General features: G+C 40.6%; 1 protein-coding gene across 3 annotated transcripts in view; it reads left to right on the forward strand.

Moving 5' to 3' along the window:
• RNF217 (ring finger protein 217) overlaps positions 1-19,223 on the forward strand; it is a 64,787-nt gene that overhangs the window by 21,739 nt on the left and 23,825 nt on the right. For 2 of the 3 annotated variants that reach the window (XM_065056832.1, XM_065056830.1), the window contains exons 2-3: positions 11,199-11,432; positions 18,282-18,446. In XM_065056832.1, coding sequence (XP_064912904.1) covers positions 11,199-11,432; positions 18,282-18,446 — 399 coding nt within the window. The remainder of the gene's footprint in view (positions 1-11,198; positions 11,433-18,281; positions 18,447-19,223) is intronic. The other variant, XM_065056831.1, reaches the window with a different exon arrangement.

Below are 19,223 nucleotides of genomic sequence, written 5' to 3' on the forward strand. Positions count from 1 at the left end.
TTTGAGAGGTATCATATTTGAATGGACAGGTCAGTGGTGTTTAACATCGTGTGGTGTGCTTCCAGTTCAGTGCAAATATCAATTAAATATGAAATCAAATGCTTTTGAAAAGTTTTCATCTCCTTGCTAACAGACATTTATTTTTCTTCTCTCTGTCATGAAAGCTGTTGATCCTTTCTTGCAAAATCTGGAGGTGGAGAGATGCGTGTCCTTGTGTACAAGGCCTCTCATGTGTTCTCTGTTATCATGCTTTGCAACAATTCCTTTCTCCTCCTGTGCTGTTTCAGTTGGTACCTTTAAACCTCTCTCCCACTGAGGATTATATAAATTCTTTGGAAATAATTTACTGAAACTAGAATTTCCTCAACTGGTACTGAATTAAACTACTACTAGAGTCTGTGGTTTCAGAAGTGGCAATGGATATAGTTGACTTGCTACTTGCTTCAGCTCACTTCACCTGCCCACCCCTGGTCTCCAAGCTGCAGTCTTTACTGGTGGTGTTCTGAAAACTCTGATGCCTATTGGTAGGAACAAAGCTGGTACTTTAAATGTTCAGCGTGGCAACTCAGTTTCTGGAGCCCTGCAAAAGTTTAGTGCTGGCAGAAGTGAAGTTGCAAGATATCTAACAACCTTTTAATCACTTTACAAACCCTCATAGTCAATAATCCTTGGCGGTTTTGTTGTGTGTTTGTTTTTGGTGGGGGAGGTTTAAACAAGTTTAAAATAATTTGTATATAGATAGGCAGTATGTACAGAGGTGATAGAGAGTCATTTTCGTCCAATTGTAAGCAATTTTTTCCTACCATAGCTGTTTCTAAGTTGGAGTCTCTGAAGGTGATGTCTTTATTCGTGGAACAGAACAATGAAATGTATTTAGTAAAAACTCTTTGCAGTATAAGTCAAGTTAATGAGGTGTCCTGTTCGTTGTATATCTTTTATAATCATTTTATTCTTATAGTCAATGGCTTCACAATGTTTTGTGGCATGTGTGACAGTTGTTAGTAGAGTTCCTCCCTGCTTCTTGATCAGAAGTTGCTGAGGATACCTGTTTACTTAGTTGTTTCATGACAAGTAATGCATTTCTTCATCTTAAAAGTCTAGTTACTTCATAACTCTTCCTGTTGTTTTAGCTTCACAGGTAAGACTCTTGTATCCTTCAGGGAGACAGCTGAGAGCAGAAATAGCACCAACAGAGAAGTGGCAAGTGTGAAGACCATCTGAAGGACCACAGGGTGGGTGTCAGGGCAAGTGCTCAGTGAAGAATTTCTACCCAGGCCGTTGAGCATTTTAGGTGCTTGTACAGAATAGAAAAATACACATTAGTACTCATAAACCTAATAATCACCTAGCTGTGCCAAAAGCTGTGTCTGCTTTCTGAAGAACAGTAATATTAGGACATGTGGAAAACACTGATGCATAGACTCGCATAGAGAAGGGATCGGGTGCAGCCCTCTAGCACTGGTTCTGTAGTTGCCATTAACTGTTTTTACTGAGGGGAGCTGCTGAGCATATTTCATGTTTGTAGCCTCCTAAAGGTAAGCAAAGTTAACATGAAAGTACCTAGTACATGATCTGAAGGTGTAGGTTGACAGGTAAGATGACTGGCAGCCAGCTACGTCTGCAAGGTTCTCTCTCCTTGGCTGTGCATTTCACACTTTTCTCTTGGGTTGCGAGCTAGGGATCATGTGTCACAGGGAGAATAAATTCAACTGCCTGATCGACTGGAAAACTAATTTAAAAACACTTCAGTTTCCTCTGTTAGCCAGCTGAAGCTTCTCTCCTTGCAGCCTCACAATTGCTCTCTGAAGAGAGGGAGAAGGGAAAGCTAGATTGGCTTCTTCCATAATTTTTAGCCACTAGGCAGGGTACAGTCTGAGGTAAGAGCAGTCTTGGCCAACTGCGACCTGATGGGGTGGCTGAAGGGCTTTGATACCTGGACCAGGTGATATATGAGAGGTCTGGCTGGCTCTGCACCCCAGACCTTTCAGGCCCGTGTAGGTGTTTGATCCCATAACTTAGGGATCTTGGCTAAACTCCCAGTAATACAGGGTAAGCCTGCCACAGCATCCATAAAGAGAAGTCTGTGTGGGTAGAAGTAGTCTTTTGTCTTTCTGTTTGAGGCCAATCTCTCTAACCAGCCAAAAAGGATGATTGCAGAGAACTGAATTCAGTGATTACAATAGTTATTTCCACCTTTCTCTTCATACTAAGGCATTGGCTGGGACTGTTGTTATCCTCAAAGGAGCAAAGGTGATTGAAAACAAGAGGCAGCGAAGGGAAGCCTTATATTACCTTGCGGTTTGTTTTTTTTTTTTTCCCCTCCTGAATGCAAGTATTTCTACAGTCTTATCTGATCACAGCAGTATTTTTGCAAGAATCAGATCTCTTCCTGACTGTTAATTCTCAAATTTTAGCATGGAGTCTAACCTGGCGCATTTTGACTTATTCTACCTCTATTCTTCACTTGTGCCTCACAGCAAAAGCAGGTTCTTGGAGCACAATAATGCATGCAACAGGTTTGTCAAATCCATATCACCATTTTGAACTAGTAAAGGGTTTGTAATAAAGGTCATATTATGTTTTTATACTTTTTTTTCAATGTAGATTTACATATATATAAACAGGAGATGAATAAGTAATAGTGGGTTTTGTTTGTTTCTTTTTGTCGTTTTTTTTTTTTTCTTTAAGAGACTTTGGAACAAATGGGAAATTGTAATTTCATCTCTTATGGCAAAACTGATGTGAAAATAAGTATTTTAACAGCCTAATCAGCTGATAGATCTGCCTTTAGGAATGTAAACGAGCTTGCTTTGTGTTTTCTTTGCTTCATGAAAAAGTAGTAAGTGGAATATGTTGTTCTGAACGCAGTTATTGTTTGTTTTTCCTGGTGTAAAAGATCTGTTTTGTCTGCTTCCCCCCTTGTTTTGCTGTTTCTACTGCTTTTGTGATGTTGTAAAGATTCTAGCTGCTCGTGACAAGTAAAGTCTGCAGCAATCGATACGCAAACGCTCTCTGTTAATCAGGGTGAGAGCTGTCTTCCAGCTTCAGTTGGGACCCAATTCTGGCAGACTGACCTGACACACTAACAAACCCAAAATTACAGCCAGAGTTTGATCAGCAGGAGAATTCACTCTGGTAGTTCGGCTGTTAAATTTGCTGCTTACAAACTACTATGCGCTAGACAAGTGCAGCTCTCTACTGGATTAGATTAGTTGTGGGGCAGAATTGTGCTTTCAACTTCCATAGGAGGATTTTTCGTCTGTGCCGTAGTTTTCTGCTGAACTATCTTAGGTCACAGTTTAACTGTTTGATGGTGGGCAATTTGCTCCTAACTGGGGTGATGCTTCTGCTTTGCTTTTCCCATCAGCGTCTTCAGGTATAGATCACAACCACTGCTTAAGCTGTTGCCCCAGACACCTCCCTGGAGAAGGCTGTGCTGTTTGCATGTCTCGGTCTTGTACGTTTGCTCCCTGTTGTGGCTGCATTAAATGTGTATTAAAATGCGGTTTAGACTTACGAAGCATTACGAGAAATAACTTCATAAAGCCATGGAGGTTTAGCACAGAATCTGAGGTTTGTGCAGATGATGATATGTGGGTAGAAGCTTGGAAATCCATTCTGAATTAGCCTTTGCCAGGAAATATTTATTCCTGAAAATGGGTCAGTGTGCACACCCTTCCTCTTATTGCTTAAGCTCTGTAAAAATTATCAATTAGTTTCACTTTGTAGTAGATTTAATAGCATAAATTTTCACCAAAAGCAGCTTTGTTTCTTGTGGATAGATAGTAGTTGTATGAGACAGGTCTCTTTTCAGGAAGGCAGAGTGAAGTAGCTACTTCTAATTAAGTTCTTAGCTATTTGTAACAACTTAATTGCATAAACAAATGTATCGAAGTTAACCTTGTTTGTAAGGGAAGCCAAATGATAGTATTTTAACCTCTCATGTTTCACCTTGAGTCTTACAAGTGAGGTATGTTACTGTCATTCTTGACAATTATCTACCAGCTAAAAAATACTTTTCAGGATTGCTTGTCCCTATGCAATTCTGCTGTTTATTGAATTTACCAAGTAAAGAGGGAACAAATTGGTTTCAAGTCTGACAGTCAAGTGTGAAAACATGGGTTATTAATACATTCACAAGAAAACTTGCCTACAACCTCAGGTGTAGGAAGACAACTAAGTAGTTGTAGGTAGCTTTCTTAAGGAAAGCAGAGCAGTTTAAGAATGGCTATAAAATGCCTGTCCTTTTTTCTATAGGCCAAGGAATGTTGATGATCTGGGTGGTCAAGAGAATAGTTGAGAGATTTATGTTAAAAGTTCTTGCAGTTTTTAAGTCATCACCCACGTCCATGGCAACTCTTTGTTAGGTTTTGTAGCCATCTTCTGGGATGGAATAGTGCGATAGGTGGGAACATGCTCCTCCTCTCCTACCTTCTTCCCTTGATTATGGGAGCTTTTCTTTTATGCTAAATACCACTTTTAGTTGGGAAAATACTAAGCACCATGAAATGTTTCTCTAGGTACAACGGTAAAACATATCAGCAATGGCTGCTGTTGAAACCAAAGGTTTAACTACTGCTGATGATACCAGCTGGGTTTATCTGGGCTTAGTAATACATATTACTGAACAGGTTGTGAAAATGTTTGGTGGTTTGGGCCCTGTTTTATTTGAAAGGGGAATGCTGGTTGGCAAAAGTGAACTCAGGAGCCTTTTCTGGTTTTTGGGTCTGGTTGGGACCCTGCCTACTAAATAGTAGAAGAATAAGCTATTAATCTCTTCTTTTTCAACATAAATAGTTGTAGGATAAACTTCTGCTGTTGTTGTTGATGTTGTCTCCACCTGAAGACTGAAGTGATGTTTTCCAATTAATACTGAGAACACGTTATTTTCACTCTTTTGTAACAGGTTACGAGTGCTAACTTTTTGTCTATCTTTAAGAAAAGCATGGGAAAGGATTTGGTTGTGATGCTAATTATTGTTAATAGTTAACGGTATTATTCCATTGGAATTAATCTGACTCTGGGTTAATCCAGTCTGAACCCAGTGGAGGCTGAAGTTTGGTCAGGACTTTCTGCTGTGAGATGAGGAAACAGCTGTGTACCTTTGTAAGTGTTGCTCCTGAAAGAAAGCAGCACGTACATTAAAAATTATCTGCTCAAGTGACTGAGCACACTTTTTTTAATCTTATTAACTGGAAAGGGAGAGTTGAATGATCTGGATGGGTCCTTTCCTCCCTCCCTTTGTTCTCCCCCTTTCCTCCACTTTTTATTTTGTTTGTTTTACAAGAATCAGATGTCAGAGTTAGCTTGTTTTGGTTCTCTGTTATTTGCCTGTGATGTTTTTATTCTGATGCTGGAAGCGCAACAATCCATTATCTTCTGAAGGTCTTGCTTCTTCACTACTTGTGTTTCCTAATGTGACTAAGCCCCTGCGAGCAGAGCTCACTCACTAAGATAATGGCCACATTATCTTAGCATATCATGATATGCAGATGGTCTCCCTTGCTTCCCTTCTGAAATCCCTTCCCACACCTGCTTGGTTTTAGTATGCTTCTTTGATCCCACTCCTAGGCTGCCTCTTCTTTTCCACCCCAAAAAGGACAGGTACTTTGCTCTGCTGTCCTCTACTCTTCTTTCATGAGCATCTTACATTCACTTTTGGTAAAAGACTCTATCTTCTAAGGAATAGAAAATCACCATACACGTACTTAGATAGCATTGGTAGTTTGCACACCTAGACAAAACACGAAAACTATTGTGCTTTTCCTTTTTCTCTTTAATGAATGCTGAGAGACCTGAGGGTCATATTCCTCCCAGACTGGCAGTTTCTGCCATGCTTCCTCCCAGGTTACCTTCCTCTGCCCCCACACATGCCTCAGGAGGAGAGATGAAGGATTCCTCTATCTTGCATGCTCCAGCACGCCCAGAGGTTGTGAAAGCTTTCTGCCAGCCAATTTCTCAGTCTGACTCTGGTGTGCTTCTTTGTCAGAGAGTGTCCGAGCTCAGCGGGCAGCCGTCCAGGTGTACCAGCCCCACTTTTGTGCAGCTGCAGGACTGTTGCCTCTGCTGTGGGTTTCAGCTCACAGTGGATAACAAAAAACACAGCAGAAAGCATGTAAACTCCAGGTTTGCTGATGCCGCACGCCAGGTTTGATGAGTGCTAGCAGGCAGAAACATGGCTTAATGCAGCATAGTTTTTCTAAATGCATTACTGAGGTAAAAATCTTTTCCTTTTTTGATTAACTTGGTGCTAGCGAAAGTAACAGGAAATGAAGCAGTGGAGGGGGAAGGTTATGCAGGTTGATGATTACTTGTTTACAAGTGTTAATTCTATATTATTCTGTTATTATTCTATTATTGCAGAAATGCAGCAGTCCTACCACAAATGCTATTAAGGAATGGGAAGAATATGTACAAATTTGTTCACTTATTGAGAAAATTTGCAGAAAGGTTTGTCTGTTGTCTTTGATGGAAAAAGAGATGACTATTTCCCTGAATTGATAAAGTGGGCAACTGAAAGTGGAGTATCCACAGTGGGTTTTGAAATATGTAGTTCTATAAGTAATTTTCTGTAAAAGTTATTCCTATGTGAAGAGGACAAATAGAAGCTGAATGTTTCTGTCAATATAAAATCTATGTGAGCATACCTCGTCCTGTGGAAGGAAGGGAAAAGGTATAGAGCTTCATGCCAGCAGTCAAATGACGAAGTAAATGAAGAGGGTTTTAAGAAAAAGGGTTTTGTTGAGTGTAGATGTATTCTGAAGAATCTCTTGCTAGCTTATCCTCACAGTTGTAGATGCGACTATGGAGGAAAGAGTTTGAATGGGAAACAGACACTGTTTTGGGGGCTTGCTCCAGGCTGCGGAGGCCATTTTTGCCAGTTAAGGTTTTGGTTGGTTTCTGGGGCGAAAGTCGCTCTGGTCACTGCCCATGCAGGTGATGCCAGACTCCGCGGTGGTGTGTGGCTGCAGCGGTGGTGTGTGGCTGCAGCGGTGGTGTGTGGCTGCAGCATCCCGCCGCGCCCTGGGGACACGTTTCGTAAGCGCTCTCCCCACAGCTGTCCTCAGGGCATTTCAGATGGAGCTGGAATCCCAGCCTGTGGCTGAGGTTATGACAACTAGATGAACTTTGATAATTTAAATTGATGATGCATTAAAATATGTGTTGTAAAGCGTTCAGAATATATGCTTTTGGAGTAGGAAGGTCAAACCTTTACCTTTGATGTACTGGTGGGCGTTTTTTTGTTTTTGTTTTTTTTTTAATTTTTTGAATCCATTTGTTTCTTCCCTTGTGGACTCTGAAGGTCCTCTAGACCAGACTATCCCTTCACTTGCATCTGTGCATTTCCGAAATACTTTTTTTTAATGCGTAACATCTTTGGTAGTTTATAGGGGAGAATGTGGTGCACTGGCAGAAATAATTGCTCTACAGAAGTGCAGATTAGACTTGGCACTGTTCACTTTTCTTTCAGCACTAGTAGGTAAGAAGTGAGAACAATTTACTGATTTATTTAGCATATGCATCTCTGAACTAAGAATAAAGTTTCTGTTGGAAAACGCTTGTTTATATGTGTCTGTATGTAGAATGGCCCCTTCTGTAAGGAATATGGCCGTAATACAGCCACCCAAGTACCGTCTGCACAGGTTATGTTAAATCCAGCCAAAGTGGCAGGTATAAATCAATGCTTCCAGTGTTTTTTGAACTTTGCTTTCTGTGTAGCTAACAAAGATTTCCTTTAAAAGAAAGCTGGGGGGGCAGAAATAATTTTCCGATTTAAAGTACCATGCCATCTGTTTCTGTTTTCTGTTGCTGATATCACTGTATTTTAGGGCAGTAAGTGGACCTATGCAAAGTCTGGGTCCCATCCCATCCCCCTGCCAAAATATTTTCGAATAAACTGTCAAAAACTTGGGGCGGAGGGGGATAATGAAGGTACATATTGCTCTCCTGATAATTTTAGTGTTATCTTTCTGTAGGATGAAAGTCATGACTGTTTTATCCCCATGAATTGTAAGCAGAGCTGGCCCCTCCTGAGATGCTTCACAGAAGTGAGAACTGGGTGCTGCCTGACATTCACCACTGTACTACAGCTCAGCTGCTTTTAGACGTGTCTGAATTGTTCCTCATGCTGTTAAAATACACCATGCTGTTGTGTATACCAAGAGTTCTTAAGTTCTTAATACAAAGTGGTATTTTGAAATTCAAGGACTTCTTAAAACTTGGGGGTTTGACATTGTGATAAGCTGATACTGAAGGATAAGGCTCTTCAAAACGTCTTAAAAAAAATCAAGGGAAAGAATAAAACCAGTTACTTTGCCCATGTTATAAGAGATTTTCTCTTCTTTTTTCTTTCCCATCCTGTAGCACCTCTAGGGTCTGCAGGCTACCTCTAAAGCTGTATTGCATCAATTGCTGATGCTGGTGCACAAACAAAGATGGACTGTTTTGTAAGACAAGGCTCCATTGAAGTTACTGCTAATAAGCAAACCAGCTCTGTTCACTTCAGTCCTATTCAAAACACAGGAAAAGGATCAATCTTTGCCAAATGTGAAAGGCTGAAACTATTACAGAGGATAAAAATGATTTACATCGAGTGGGTGTAAAACATATTTTCAAAATAAACACTGAAACCACACTTGACTCTTACCACATGTATTAATCATATTCTATGTGGGCATGAAATACAGAAAGTGTTCAGCTTTGTATTGCCTCATTTTATAAATGCAGGTTTGTTCTAACTAGCATTTATTATAAGCAGTACTTCTTAAGTACCAGCTTAGATGACAGATACAATGTGCCTTCTCACTCTGAAGTGTTACTCAGTTATAGCTTACTTTACTCTTAGCAAAAGGACTTGCCTCTTTTAGCATTTCCCTAATGCTTAAAAATACCCTTGAAACCCTGAAGTAGTCCTAGATGGGATTAATTTGACTATTTGGCCTTAAATTGTTCTACCTACACTTTATTTAAACAGAAGTCTGTAATAATCCTTCCAGTAGCGTGATAGCTCTTTATATTTCTGTGGCAAATAGTTTTTCTAGTTTAGCATGTTCTAGTGTTGGATTGATCATGCTCTGTTTAAGCACAGCTCCATGATGTACTGGGTGATTCTTCTGAGAAGAGTCACTCTGATGATGTCATAGTCATAGAATAGTTTGGATTGGAAGGCACTTTCAAAGATCATACATAATATGCCAGAGCTAAATTTTCACATGCTGCTGCAGGTGAATTAGTATCCTACAGGTATAAAATGTGGACATTCCCCAGCGTGTAGTTTGTGGGGTGTTGGTTGTGTTGTTCTGGATTGGTTTGTTGCTTTTTTTAATACCTTTGAGTACATACTCCTACTGTACTTACCACTGGTCCATTTAAAAGCCAAACTGAGTCTAGCCTTATTTGCATGTGGCCTGCTCATCTCTTATAGCTGGAAATGAAATTCGGGGAAGTTCCCTCCTGAGAGCGGCTGTATTGCTGGGGGAGCCGCCTCTCCTCTGGCACAGGCAGCTCTGCTTGCACCCTCCGCTGTGGCTGCACAGGGCACTGCTGCACCAAGTGCTTGTCCAGGTCATCTCTGCCATACTCTGGTCTGGGGTGGGCTGCTACTGTCCTCATCCTGCTTTTCACTCCCTAATATACACCTAACTTCTTTGCTCTGCTTGGGTTTAGCTGCACTGCTGAGAGAACAAAGGCAGTACAATAGGGATCTTTTTGAAGTCAGTGCAAAGCTTGGATTTTTATACCATTTTGTTATGACTGTTCTAATCCCCTGGCTCCTGACTCAGTTAATTATCATTCAGCTAGAGCCCATATGGCTCCATTGCTGAGGCAGCAATGACAGGGTTCTGTTGTGTTGGTTTGTGGATTTTTTTTCCTCCTTTCTTAGCTTAAATACTGCATTAGTGGAGTCTTTGTGTCTTCTGGTACCACTATGCAGCAGTAAGATCTGCATGCAAATCTGAGGTGTACCTACCATATTTAGTGTGTTGTTTGGCAGACTGCCATAATGAACCATGTTAAGGGATAAGCCGTCTAGGGAAATCAAACTTGCCAACCTCGAAGCAGTAATTCCTAGAAAGAGATGCTGGTTACACCATTAAACCCCTTTTTCTCTGCATGGAGATACTTGCTAATGAAGGAATTGGGCTTGTGGTCAGCTTTACTTGCACAGTCGGCACTCGTTCATTCAAGATTACTTGAGGGATACACAAACATGCTCAAGCTGGGTCCTTGCAGACTCTCGAGACCCAGCACAATTTATTAACTCTGGGTCAGTGCCAAGCAAATGCAGCTCTGCTGCTCCCATACCAAGTAGGATCTGGTGTTTTGGCACAGAGTCCGAGCTGTTAAAGCCTGCCAGGCGTGAAGGGTGCAGACCAGGGTGCAGTGCTCTTCTTGGATCCGGGAGCTCTGGAAACATGTGAATATCTGACCATATGGATCAGCTTGGGACCACCAGGGTTCATTAGATCAGCAACGGTTTAATCCCTGTTAAACTTGAGCTTGCTTCTGTATGTGCTTTTGTTTTCATCATCTTTTTAGAGGTTTTTGTTAAGGGTTTTTGGGGGGTTTTGGTGAGTTGTTCTGGGAGAATTTATGATTTTGGTCAGCCGCAGGCTCAGCTAACACTTGGTGCATATGCTGGGTGGTGCGTGAGGAGCTTCCTGGAAGCAGCCTGCAGAGGCACTGAGCTTGCTGACCAGGAACCAGCTCAGGCCTAGTGCTGAGTCAGAGCTGCTAGACTCTGATGATCCTGAATTGACTTTAATTTATCCACGCAGTGATTTCCAGCATGTTTTGCAGTGAAACAATATATAAAAGTTTCCATTGCCTGCTTTCTCGCAGCCATTATGAGCTGTGATAGTGGAGTGCTGACTATTGCACACAAAACATGGAGTTCTGGATGAGTGCCGCTAGTTAGGGCTTTTGTTTTGGTTCGGTGAAGCCATGGTACATACACTGAGACTAGACATTTAATAACTGCATAAGGGTAATTAGCTTTTCTGTTTGGATTTGAACATATCTTCTGGAAAAACTGCAGCGTGTTTGGAGTAAATCAAAATAGTTCTGAGACAATGTACTTGATAGTCTGTGGATTGTTACAGAACTTGAAATTAAGTTTTCTCACAAAATTCAGAAATGCTTGCTTGCTTTTGCCAAGCAAAAGGTCTTACAGCTCTTCTGGGTTTCTCCGTACGCAGGTGCAGCTGGGACAAGCGGATATAAAATGCCCGATCACAGAGTGCAATGAACACCTGGATGAAACAACTGTCCTCTATAACCTGCCCCACGATGACATCATCAAGTACAAATATTTCCTGGAACTCAGCCGCATTGACTCCAGCACCAAGCCATGCCCCCAGTGCAAGCACTTTACAACCTTCCGGAGGAGAGGCCACATTCCTACCCCTGCCAAATTGGAGAACAAATACAAAGTGAGCATGCTTGCCAGGGCTGTGGGTTAGATGGCACCGCAAAAGTAGGACAGCACTTGGTGGGCATCAGTTGAGCTTTCTTGGATCACTGGGGCTGTGTGCAAGCTGTGATTAGGAATATGAATCTGTAGTACATCATTGATTAACCACTTAATTGATTTCTAACAGTTCAAGCAGTTGATCTTCAGTCCTTATTTCTTTGGCAGGTGGTGTGATTTTTGTCCTGAAACCCAATTTAAAGAGTATTTTCTCTCTGACATGCAAACAATGTGATCACGATCAGAAGAGACTAGAGAAGCTCCAGCAGAGATAAGTTTTCCCTGATACTCTGAGCAAATGAATTCTGGGCATTTATGGAGTTAGGCAGTTGACTTGCTCCTTCCTTAGAATGAGATTCTTGGCCTGTTATGCTGCTTGGTTTTAATTTCTTCATCCTCTTACCAAAGGTTATACATTACTCTCGTCTCATCACTCACAATACAGAAAATGAGAAATATGATCCAGTGCGGAGAGGGGGGCTGAGGGAGGGAGGTGGAGAGAAAAAACAACACTTTTCCAGCATTTCTTTTAGTAGATTTGCTTATACTCTGATTTCAATCAAAGACAAAAAGCAAGAGAATACAGTTAGAAGAAGTTTTGAGCTACTGAAGATCCATCTCATTTCCAGAAGATGAAGGTTCTGTCTGCAGCATCATGCTCTGTGTTAAGTTTTCCATCCGGTTATTAGATTCATTGTGGTTAATTTCATGATTAAGCTGGCCTTTCCTGGACAAACCAGTTCTTCTCAGTAGGAGTTTAGATGACTGTTTAGATAGCCCTAATTACACAGCACAAGATTCAACCTAGTATGGAAATTAAAAGGTATAAGGTTCTGTATCCAGTGGGGTTGAAACCTTGGTAAAGCTAACTCTGAGTTGAGCTACTTCTATATATCTGTGCAGTGTGTGAATTACAGGCCACAATGTCTGCTGGACTCATCGTTTTTAGATTTTTGGCACCTTACGTGGAGGTGGAGAAATTTGAAACTGCAGGTAAAATTCCTTCCGCCCACCGCCATTCTTCACACATCCGCTTGGCATTCCCTCAGATGTGGGCAGGCTGTGTGGTCCAGGGCAGATGAGATGTTGCAATGCCTCTGCAGCAGCCTCTCGTAAGGCACCAGGGGCTGTTACTGTCCCACCAACGAGGGTCACAAGTGGTGCAGTTGTTGTGTCATGGGCATGCCAACTCTGAGAGTGTTCCTCAAGGCTCAGAATGGGTCATTCTGCCCACCAGTGCTCTTTTGTGATTTAAAATATTCCCACCACTTCCCTACAAATCATAAACAGAAGGAATTGGGAGGCTCTGTGATGCATTAAATAGTACCAGCAGTTCCCTGGTCCTGTAGTGATGTTTTATGTGTAGCTCTGATCTGCAGAGCTCAAGTCTCCTGGGAACAGACTCTGGCTGAATGTGTCCTTTGAGCTGTGGCCTGGTGTTGCCTGGAAGAATGTCTAGTTGATGCTGGCCGGAAATATAGTTAGGAAAGCAATAGCAAACAGCACAGACGATCATAGCCCAGGGCTTCAACCTGCTCCCTGAACTTGTGTTCTTTTCTGGCATAGGTATAGTTTTAGTGACTTATTTTAAGCTTAGCACAAGAAAGAGTTTTGCTGCAGGGATAAGGATGTAAAAGGAAGACTATATATAACATTGTATATATGTAAGTAATTACATACACATGTAGCTGTGGACCGTTATTATCTCACTTTTCTTGGATTCTCATGTGACTTGTTTGTATGGTAAGTTGTCTGTGCCTTGAATTATAGTCTCTTTGGAGGTACAGACTCATTTTCTTCTGCATATAGCATAGGAGACATCCCACTGGAGACTGGGAGACTTGCATATTCACACAGGAGCATTATAAACAGCAGTTGCACCAGAGGAATTCTGTACCGGCACTGGAAGTGCTGCCTTCAGAAGAACTGAGTCATGCGTAGGGAAATCTGCGCACAAGCCTGCTAGTAGGATGACTGCACACGAGGGCTTAGTGCCAGTACCCTCACTTTCCTATACACTGCAACAGGAAAACATTGTAAAACCCAAGAGTACATTTGAGCAGATACTTTTGGAATGCTACTAATGGCATTCCTAAAATTTGATACACTTCAAAATTATAAATAAACGTAACATCTAAATTTAAAGAGGTAGCAAAGTTATTAGATTAATTTTCCTTACTGCTGGTTTATGTGAGCTAAACTGATCTAAGCCCAGCAGTTCAGTTTGTGGCTGCTGTGTTTCATTTTTGAGAGCAGAGTCTTGGTGTGCTAAGCCTAGAGTGTTAACTGATGCATTTATGTTGAGACAGAAGGAGGGGAAGAAAAAGGAAACTTGCTAGCCAAACCTTTCTTCTTCCATTAGCATGACAGCACAGTAGAGCAGTGTGACTATTTATTTTCCTATATCAAATATTTATATCACAAATGGATCCAACTTTAAATAAGGAGATAACCCTGCCCCCTCTCTTATGACATAAATTGGGAGTGTAAGACCTGGTTGTAGACAAGATCCTAATAAAACTTTAGTCAAAGCTGGTGTACCGAAGTGCAAAAGGAAATTGCCACAAATTGAAAAATTGGTAATTCAGTTCCTATGCATGGAACAGATATGGGTTTCATAAGAATGAATATGTTGACTTGTTCTGTGAGAGTTGTTTTTTGGAGGGGGAGGAGGGTGTCTGTCTGGTTTTTTTTGCTTTCCCCTAAGCCCTGGATTTCACCTGTTAGTTCTTTAGACTTCCATGAAGGAGAAGTTCTTGATTCTTAGAGTGTGTTTCTCCCTCATCAATCTGTGAGGTTCATAATGAAGTTTTCTTGTTCACTTCTGTCAAGAGATATCCATCACATAAAAGAGGGGCTTGAGTGCTTAGCTTTGGAAATGTAAATGTGTTTTTCAATGTGTTTGCTATATGAACTATCTATTGTTAGAACTAGTCAAGAGTTTCTGAAGCTTGGTGCTCTAGAACTAGTAGGAATCTGTACCTGCAAAGACGCTGTGATGGAGTGGATCTGTACAGTTCATATCAGTCACTTCCCCCTCTTTGGGTCAGGTTTTAACCTTGAGTAGCAGGTATCTTCATGGCTAGACATCACTCCAGTCTGCCTTGAGCCTGAACTGCTGCGGACATGGTGCTCTCCCTCTTTTCTCTCAGCTGTTCATTCCTACCAGCTTGCTTTTGCTCATGTTGAAGTTTTGGTGTCACACTGGGAGCTGGATCAAAGATCAGCTCCAATGGGAGACAAGATCTGTTTTGTTGTTGCTTGCATTTTCAGCTGGTACAGTAGAAGGGATTGGTTGGTGATAGAGGAGACAACTGTTTTGGCAGAAGCCCGTATTTATTTTGGAATAAAGTGACCATGTGGCTAGAGATTGTAATTCATGTAATCAGCTGCACAATTAATTCGGCTATTCTATTCTATAGGTAGCAGTCCACTAAGCAGCAGAAAATCGCACTAAGCTTTTTGCAGCTTCAGGCTCCCACAGTATTTTTAATGTGCAGTCATTTTTGCTATTGTCATCTCACATTGACCAGTGTTCCTTATTGCTGTTACCTACCAATTTTAAAAGGTCTTCTTCTGAGAGGGAAGGAAAATGATAGTTAAAATAGCTTGCAGTAAAGAGACTAGCTAAGAAAATGAAAAATGTTAGCCTCAAAGGTCAGTGTTTCAGAAAGCTGAGAACCAAAAGGGTTATTATGAGAAGTTGTATAATCTTTTCTATTTCAAGGGATACTGATCTCCAGAAGGCATAGAAGTTTGTGTGTGTATCCGTCCTGTCAATTCTGATCAACTGAGATGGAAGTCATAAATAAATGGAAAAATGTGAGGAAAAACTTATTTCTAAAACCACTGTATAAATGCTTTGATTTCAGATACAGTTTGTCTGCTTTGCTGGACTATAATGTATTTTACTACTTTAAATTATAGGTAGATAGCATTTCCGTGTCTTCATTATGATTTCATGCACTGATATTGAAGCATAAAGCAAATAGTACTTTTTTGCTGTCAGAAAAGCAGAGAAAGCATGGAATAAGAATCTGAAAGACTGCTCTAAGAGAAGTCAAGTGGCCCTTTCAAAATGTAAAAAATATTTACCAGTGCAGTTTTGTGGAAGGTGCTGTTAGGGCTGGCAGGTGGAAGAGGAAAGTAGGAGCTCCAAACCTGTAATGAAGTTTTCAGTTCCCACTAGTTTACTTCAGTTAGTCAGGGCCATTCATAGTAACAAATATTATTCTGAGCTCATCTGGTTCTAGCCTCATTCTGTATTTCAATACTTGTAGTCAGTGTGCATGTGTAAGATTAAATATATTTCCTGGTGGCTGCTATATTTCTTGCAGTTATATACATGCTATAATAGAAAGATAGAACCCGCAATGTATTTGTGTCAGATTTTCACCCAAAAAACCCCACGAAACTTATGTTTCAAAATATACTGGCATTTTATTTAAGGAAGAAGCTTTAACTTGCCACTTCCCAGATCTGTTGGTTTGTGTTTGTATTTTTTAACATTTGTATTCCATCTCAAATGTCTGAATACTGCAACTGATAAAAACTTTCAGGCTGCGGAACACTTAATTTGGCTACAAACTTCATCTTTGGCGTAACAAATACTGAGTAATACAATGCAATACCTACTACACTCCATCTTCCCAACAGCAGGTCACCATGATGTGCGTTATTGAAAAATGTAAACTTGGGTAAAAAAGAAGGGAAAAAAGATATGGAGATATTGGGCAGGATAACCATTAGTAAATCTGTGTTGTGCATATTGATTTCCAAAGGATTGTGGAAACATGGATCAGTGCTCCATGTTAGTTTGGTTAGTAGCAAGTTTTATCCTATTCTTTAGATTCTTTAGAGGGAATTTTTCTCTTCTCTATTAAGCAGGTTCCATTAAGAGAACTCATCTGGGAAGCAGAGATGCAGGGTCGTGTAAATCCTTAAGTGTAGCATCTGGGCCAGTAGACCAACAAATTAGAGAAAGGGTTATGTTTTGTATTGCCTTGGTTTTATACTTTATCTTGGCGTTAGACATGATTGTGTTTTCATGCAAAAAGTAATAATGCTTGTAATCCATGCATTGCAGCTTTAATGGGTTGTTTCCCTGCAAACAAGTTTCTTTTAGTGTTCTTTCCTACTTTTGTGCAGCCTACCTGGGTCTTCAGTAACTTGACAGAAAGCATAAGCGCAGTTTTCTTCTGTGTGAGGTTTCTCAGTGTGTACCTTAGCAGAAATGTCACTTCGTATAATAGCAATACAAAGCTGTAACTCATACTTGCACTGGGTACAGGATATCAGAATTTCATACGTTGTAATGTTACACTCTCTTAGAGTCTGCCTGATATGAAGGAAACATATGTATTCTAATACTTACGTGCACATACTATATATATATATATATATATATATTTATATTTTTACAAGGACAATGGCTAGTAGAGGGTATTATAACTCACAAAAATGTTAATGCATTATAATAGGAAAATCAGTCAACTTCTTGATGCTGCTTCCCTTCTTTGTACTTTAGCCTTATGCCCAGTCAAAGGATCTTGGAGGGAAAATTGCTGTCTTATGGGTAAGGAGAAAAGTATTAGTTCTCTTGACCATTAACTCCCATTCTTGCACTTGCTGATCTGTAGATGTGGATTGACATAAAGAGGTAAGCTGAAGTGATGCATCGAGCACCTCATCATACAGGCCACCACTGAAGGTAAAATACTTGGTTAACCAGTGCTGTACAGACAGAGGTACATCATTCTATACAAATGAAGCTATGAATGTTATACACGGCTGCAGTGTGAAAAAAACAAACATAACAACAAACACACATTTGCTTTCTCCAGGTGAAGTTAAAGACAACCACTGAAGAATGTGTCAGCTAAGGTCATAAAAATGCTCAGCTTAAGCCATTGTGTCAATTAGATTTTTAATGTGAAACATTAAAGGTGAAAAACTAAATGTCTTGGTCGTGATCCAGGTAGGAGGTCAGTTTTGTATCAGATAAGCAACTGCAATGTGCCTGTATTTATTCTATGACCACAGCAGCTGCCATAGCCTTTTTTTCAAAAACATACCCAGGCTCTGGAGGAGGACCTAATGACAATGGTACCTGTTGGACAAAATTATGTAAAACCCAGGAAGTGGGAAGAATAAATCCTTTCTCAATTTAGGGAGCTTGACTTGTATTTTTTTGATGTTAGGTGTTGTCTGTAGGAAGCGGGTGGTTTGGTGCAGCTTCAACTCACCCTTTCACAATCAAGAGCAAAAGGAGGTAACTGACTTCCAGGTGGTAGTTGTGGCACTTGATTGAGACCCTTGCACTTGGCCCCTTTTTCCCGGGACCATTTCTAATATAAGCTTCCTAACCCATTCTGAGCTCCGTAGAGCCCCTTCAGAAGACCCGTTATTCCCTGGTGATAGCCTTGGCAGTGTTTATAACTAGAAGACTCAGATCCACCACACTGAAAACTGACTCCTGATTTTGAGGTGATCTCGTGTGTGTATTGGAGGCAACTGAATAAGCTTCCTGGATTTTGCCTTTTGGTGTTTGAGCCACACATTGAATTTGGTTTTCGTGCTTTGTTTGATTGGGGCCTTTCCTGACTTTAGAAATTAGTTCTGTGTTTTCTCTCTTTAAAAACAAGAAAAAAAAAAAAGTTAGCTTCAACAACTTCTTGTGTTTTTAAAACAGACATTTCAAAAGATGTTAAACCTTTGCTGGGCAGCTGCTCTGAGCAGTGGTTTTAAAATGGGCTTTCCAGTTGGTTTGACAACCAGCTTGCAAATGTGTGGTGTTCTCTCATTTATACAGATCCAGTGTCCGTCTTGCCAATTTGTCTGGTGTTTCAAGTGCCACTCTCCCTGGCATGAAGGTGTTAACTGCAAAGAGTACAAGAAAGGAGACAAGCTGTTGCGTCACTGGGCCAACGAAATCGAACATGGGCAGAGGAATGCCCAGAAGTGTCCAAAATGCAAGGTGAGCTGCTCTCCTTTGGCGTAGTGACTTCGAACACTTTAGATTTGTATTTAAAGTAAATACTTGTAGGTTCTGCTCAGCATTGGAAATGAAATTCACGTTTGCCATGCAGAATGTTGTCAATGACTTGCTGAAAAAAAACATATCAGATGTTTTACTTGCTTTTTCCTGCACTGATTCTGCAGAATCTCCCCATGTAAAAGAAACATTATGGAAATCATAAGAGGGGGCTTTGATGTATACTTAAACTGAATGTGTTACAAAATTATTCCTAAAATAAAGCTTTAAAGAACTGGAAAGCTTGAGAGAAATATTATGCCCTTTGTCAGGTTTTCCAAAGAGCTTGGCTGGATTCATTTTCTGAGCAAGGCAGAAATTACTCTATCAACAAGTTAACTAAGGGAGACTTTAAGATTTGGCAAAAGCCAAAGCTTTTTTAGGATTAAATGTCAGTTCTTGACAAGCCTTTCTCATTAATTAGTTTAATTTTCAACACTGAAGTGCAGTCCCGCACCCTAAAAATGTCATTAATCTTTTCCAGGATAGGAAATAATTCCCACTATTCAAATGAGATGCAGCAGCCCTGCACACCCCTGCCCTGGCTGCGTTAATGAAGGTGGCCATTATGTTTGTTCACTAATTTTTTCACAGCACTTAATTCCAGCTACTGATAGAGTAGCAAGTCAAAACCTTCATGGTGGGAGACTGTCCTTTTTTGGTTTTTTTTGAAAGGGAGTACCTAATCTGAACCTGTATTGCTTTACATCTACTTCATGG

Source organism: Columba livia, chromosome 3 (assembly GCF_036013475.1).
Source record: "Columba livia isolate bColLiv1 breed racing homer chromosome 3, bColLiv1.pat.W.v2, whole genome shotgun sequence".
NCBI lineage: Eukaryota > Metazoa > Chordata > Aves > Columbiformes > Columbidae > Columba > Columba livia.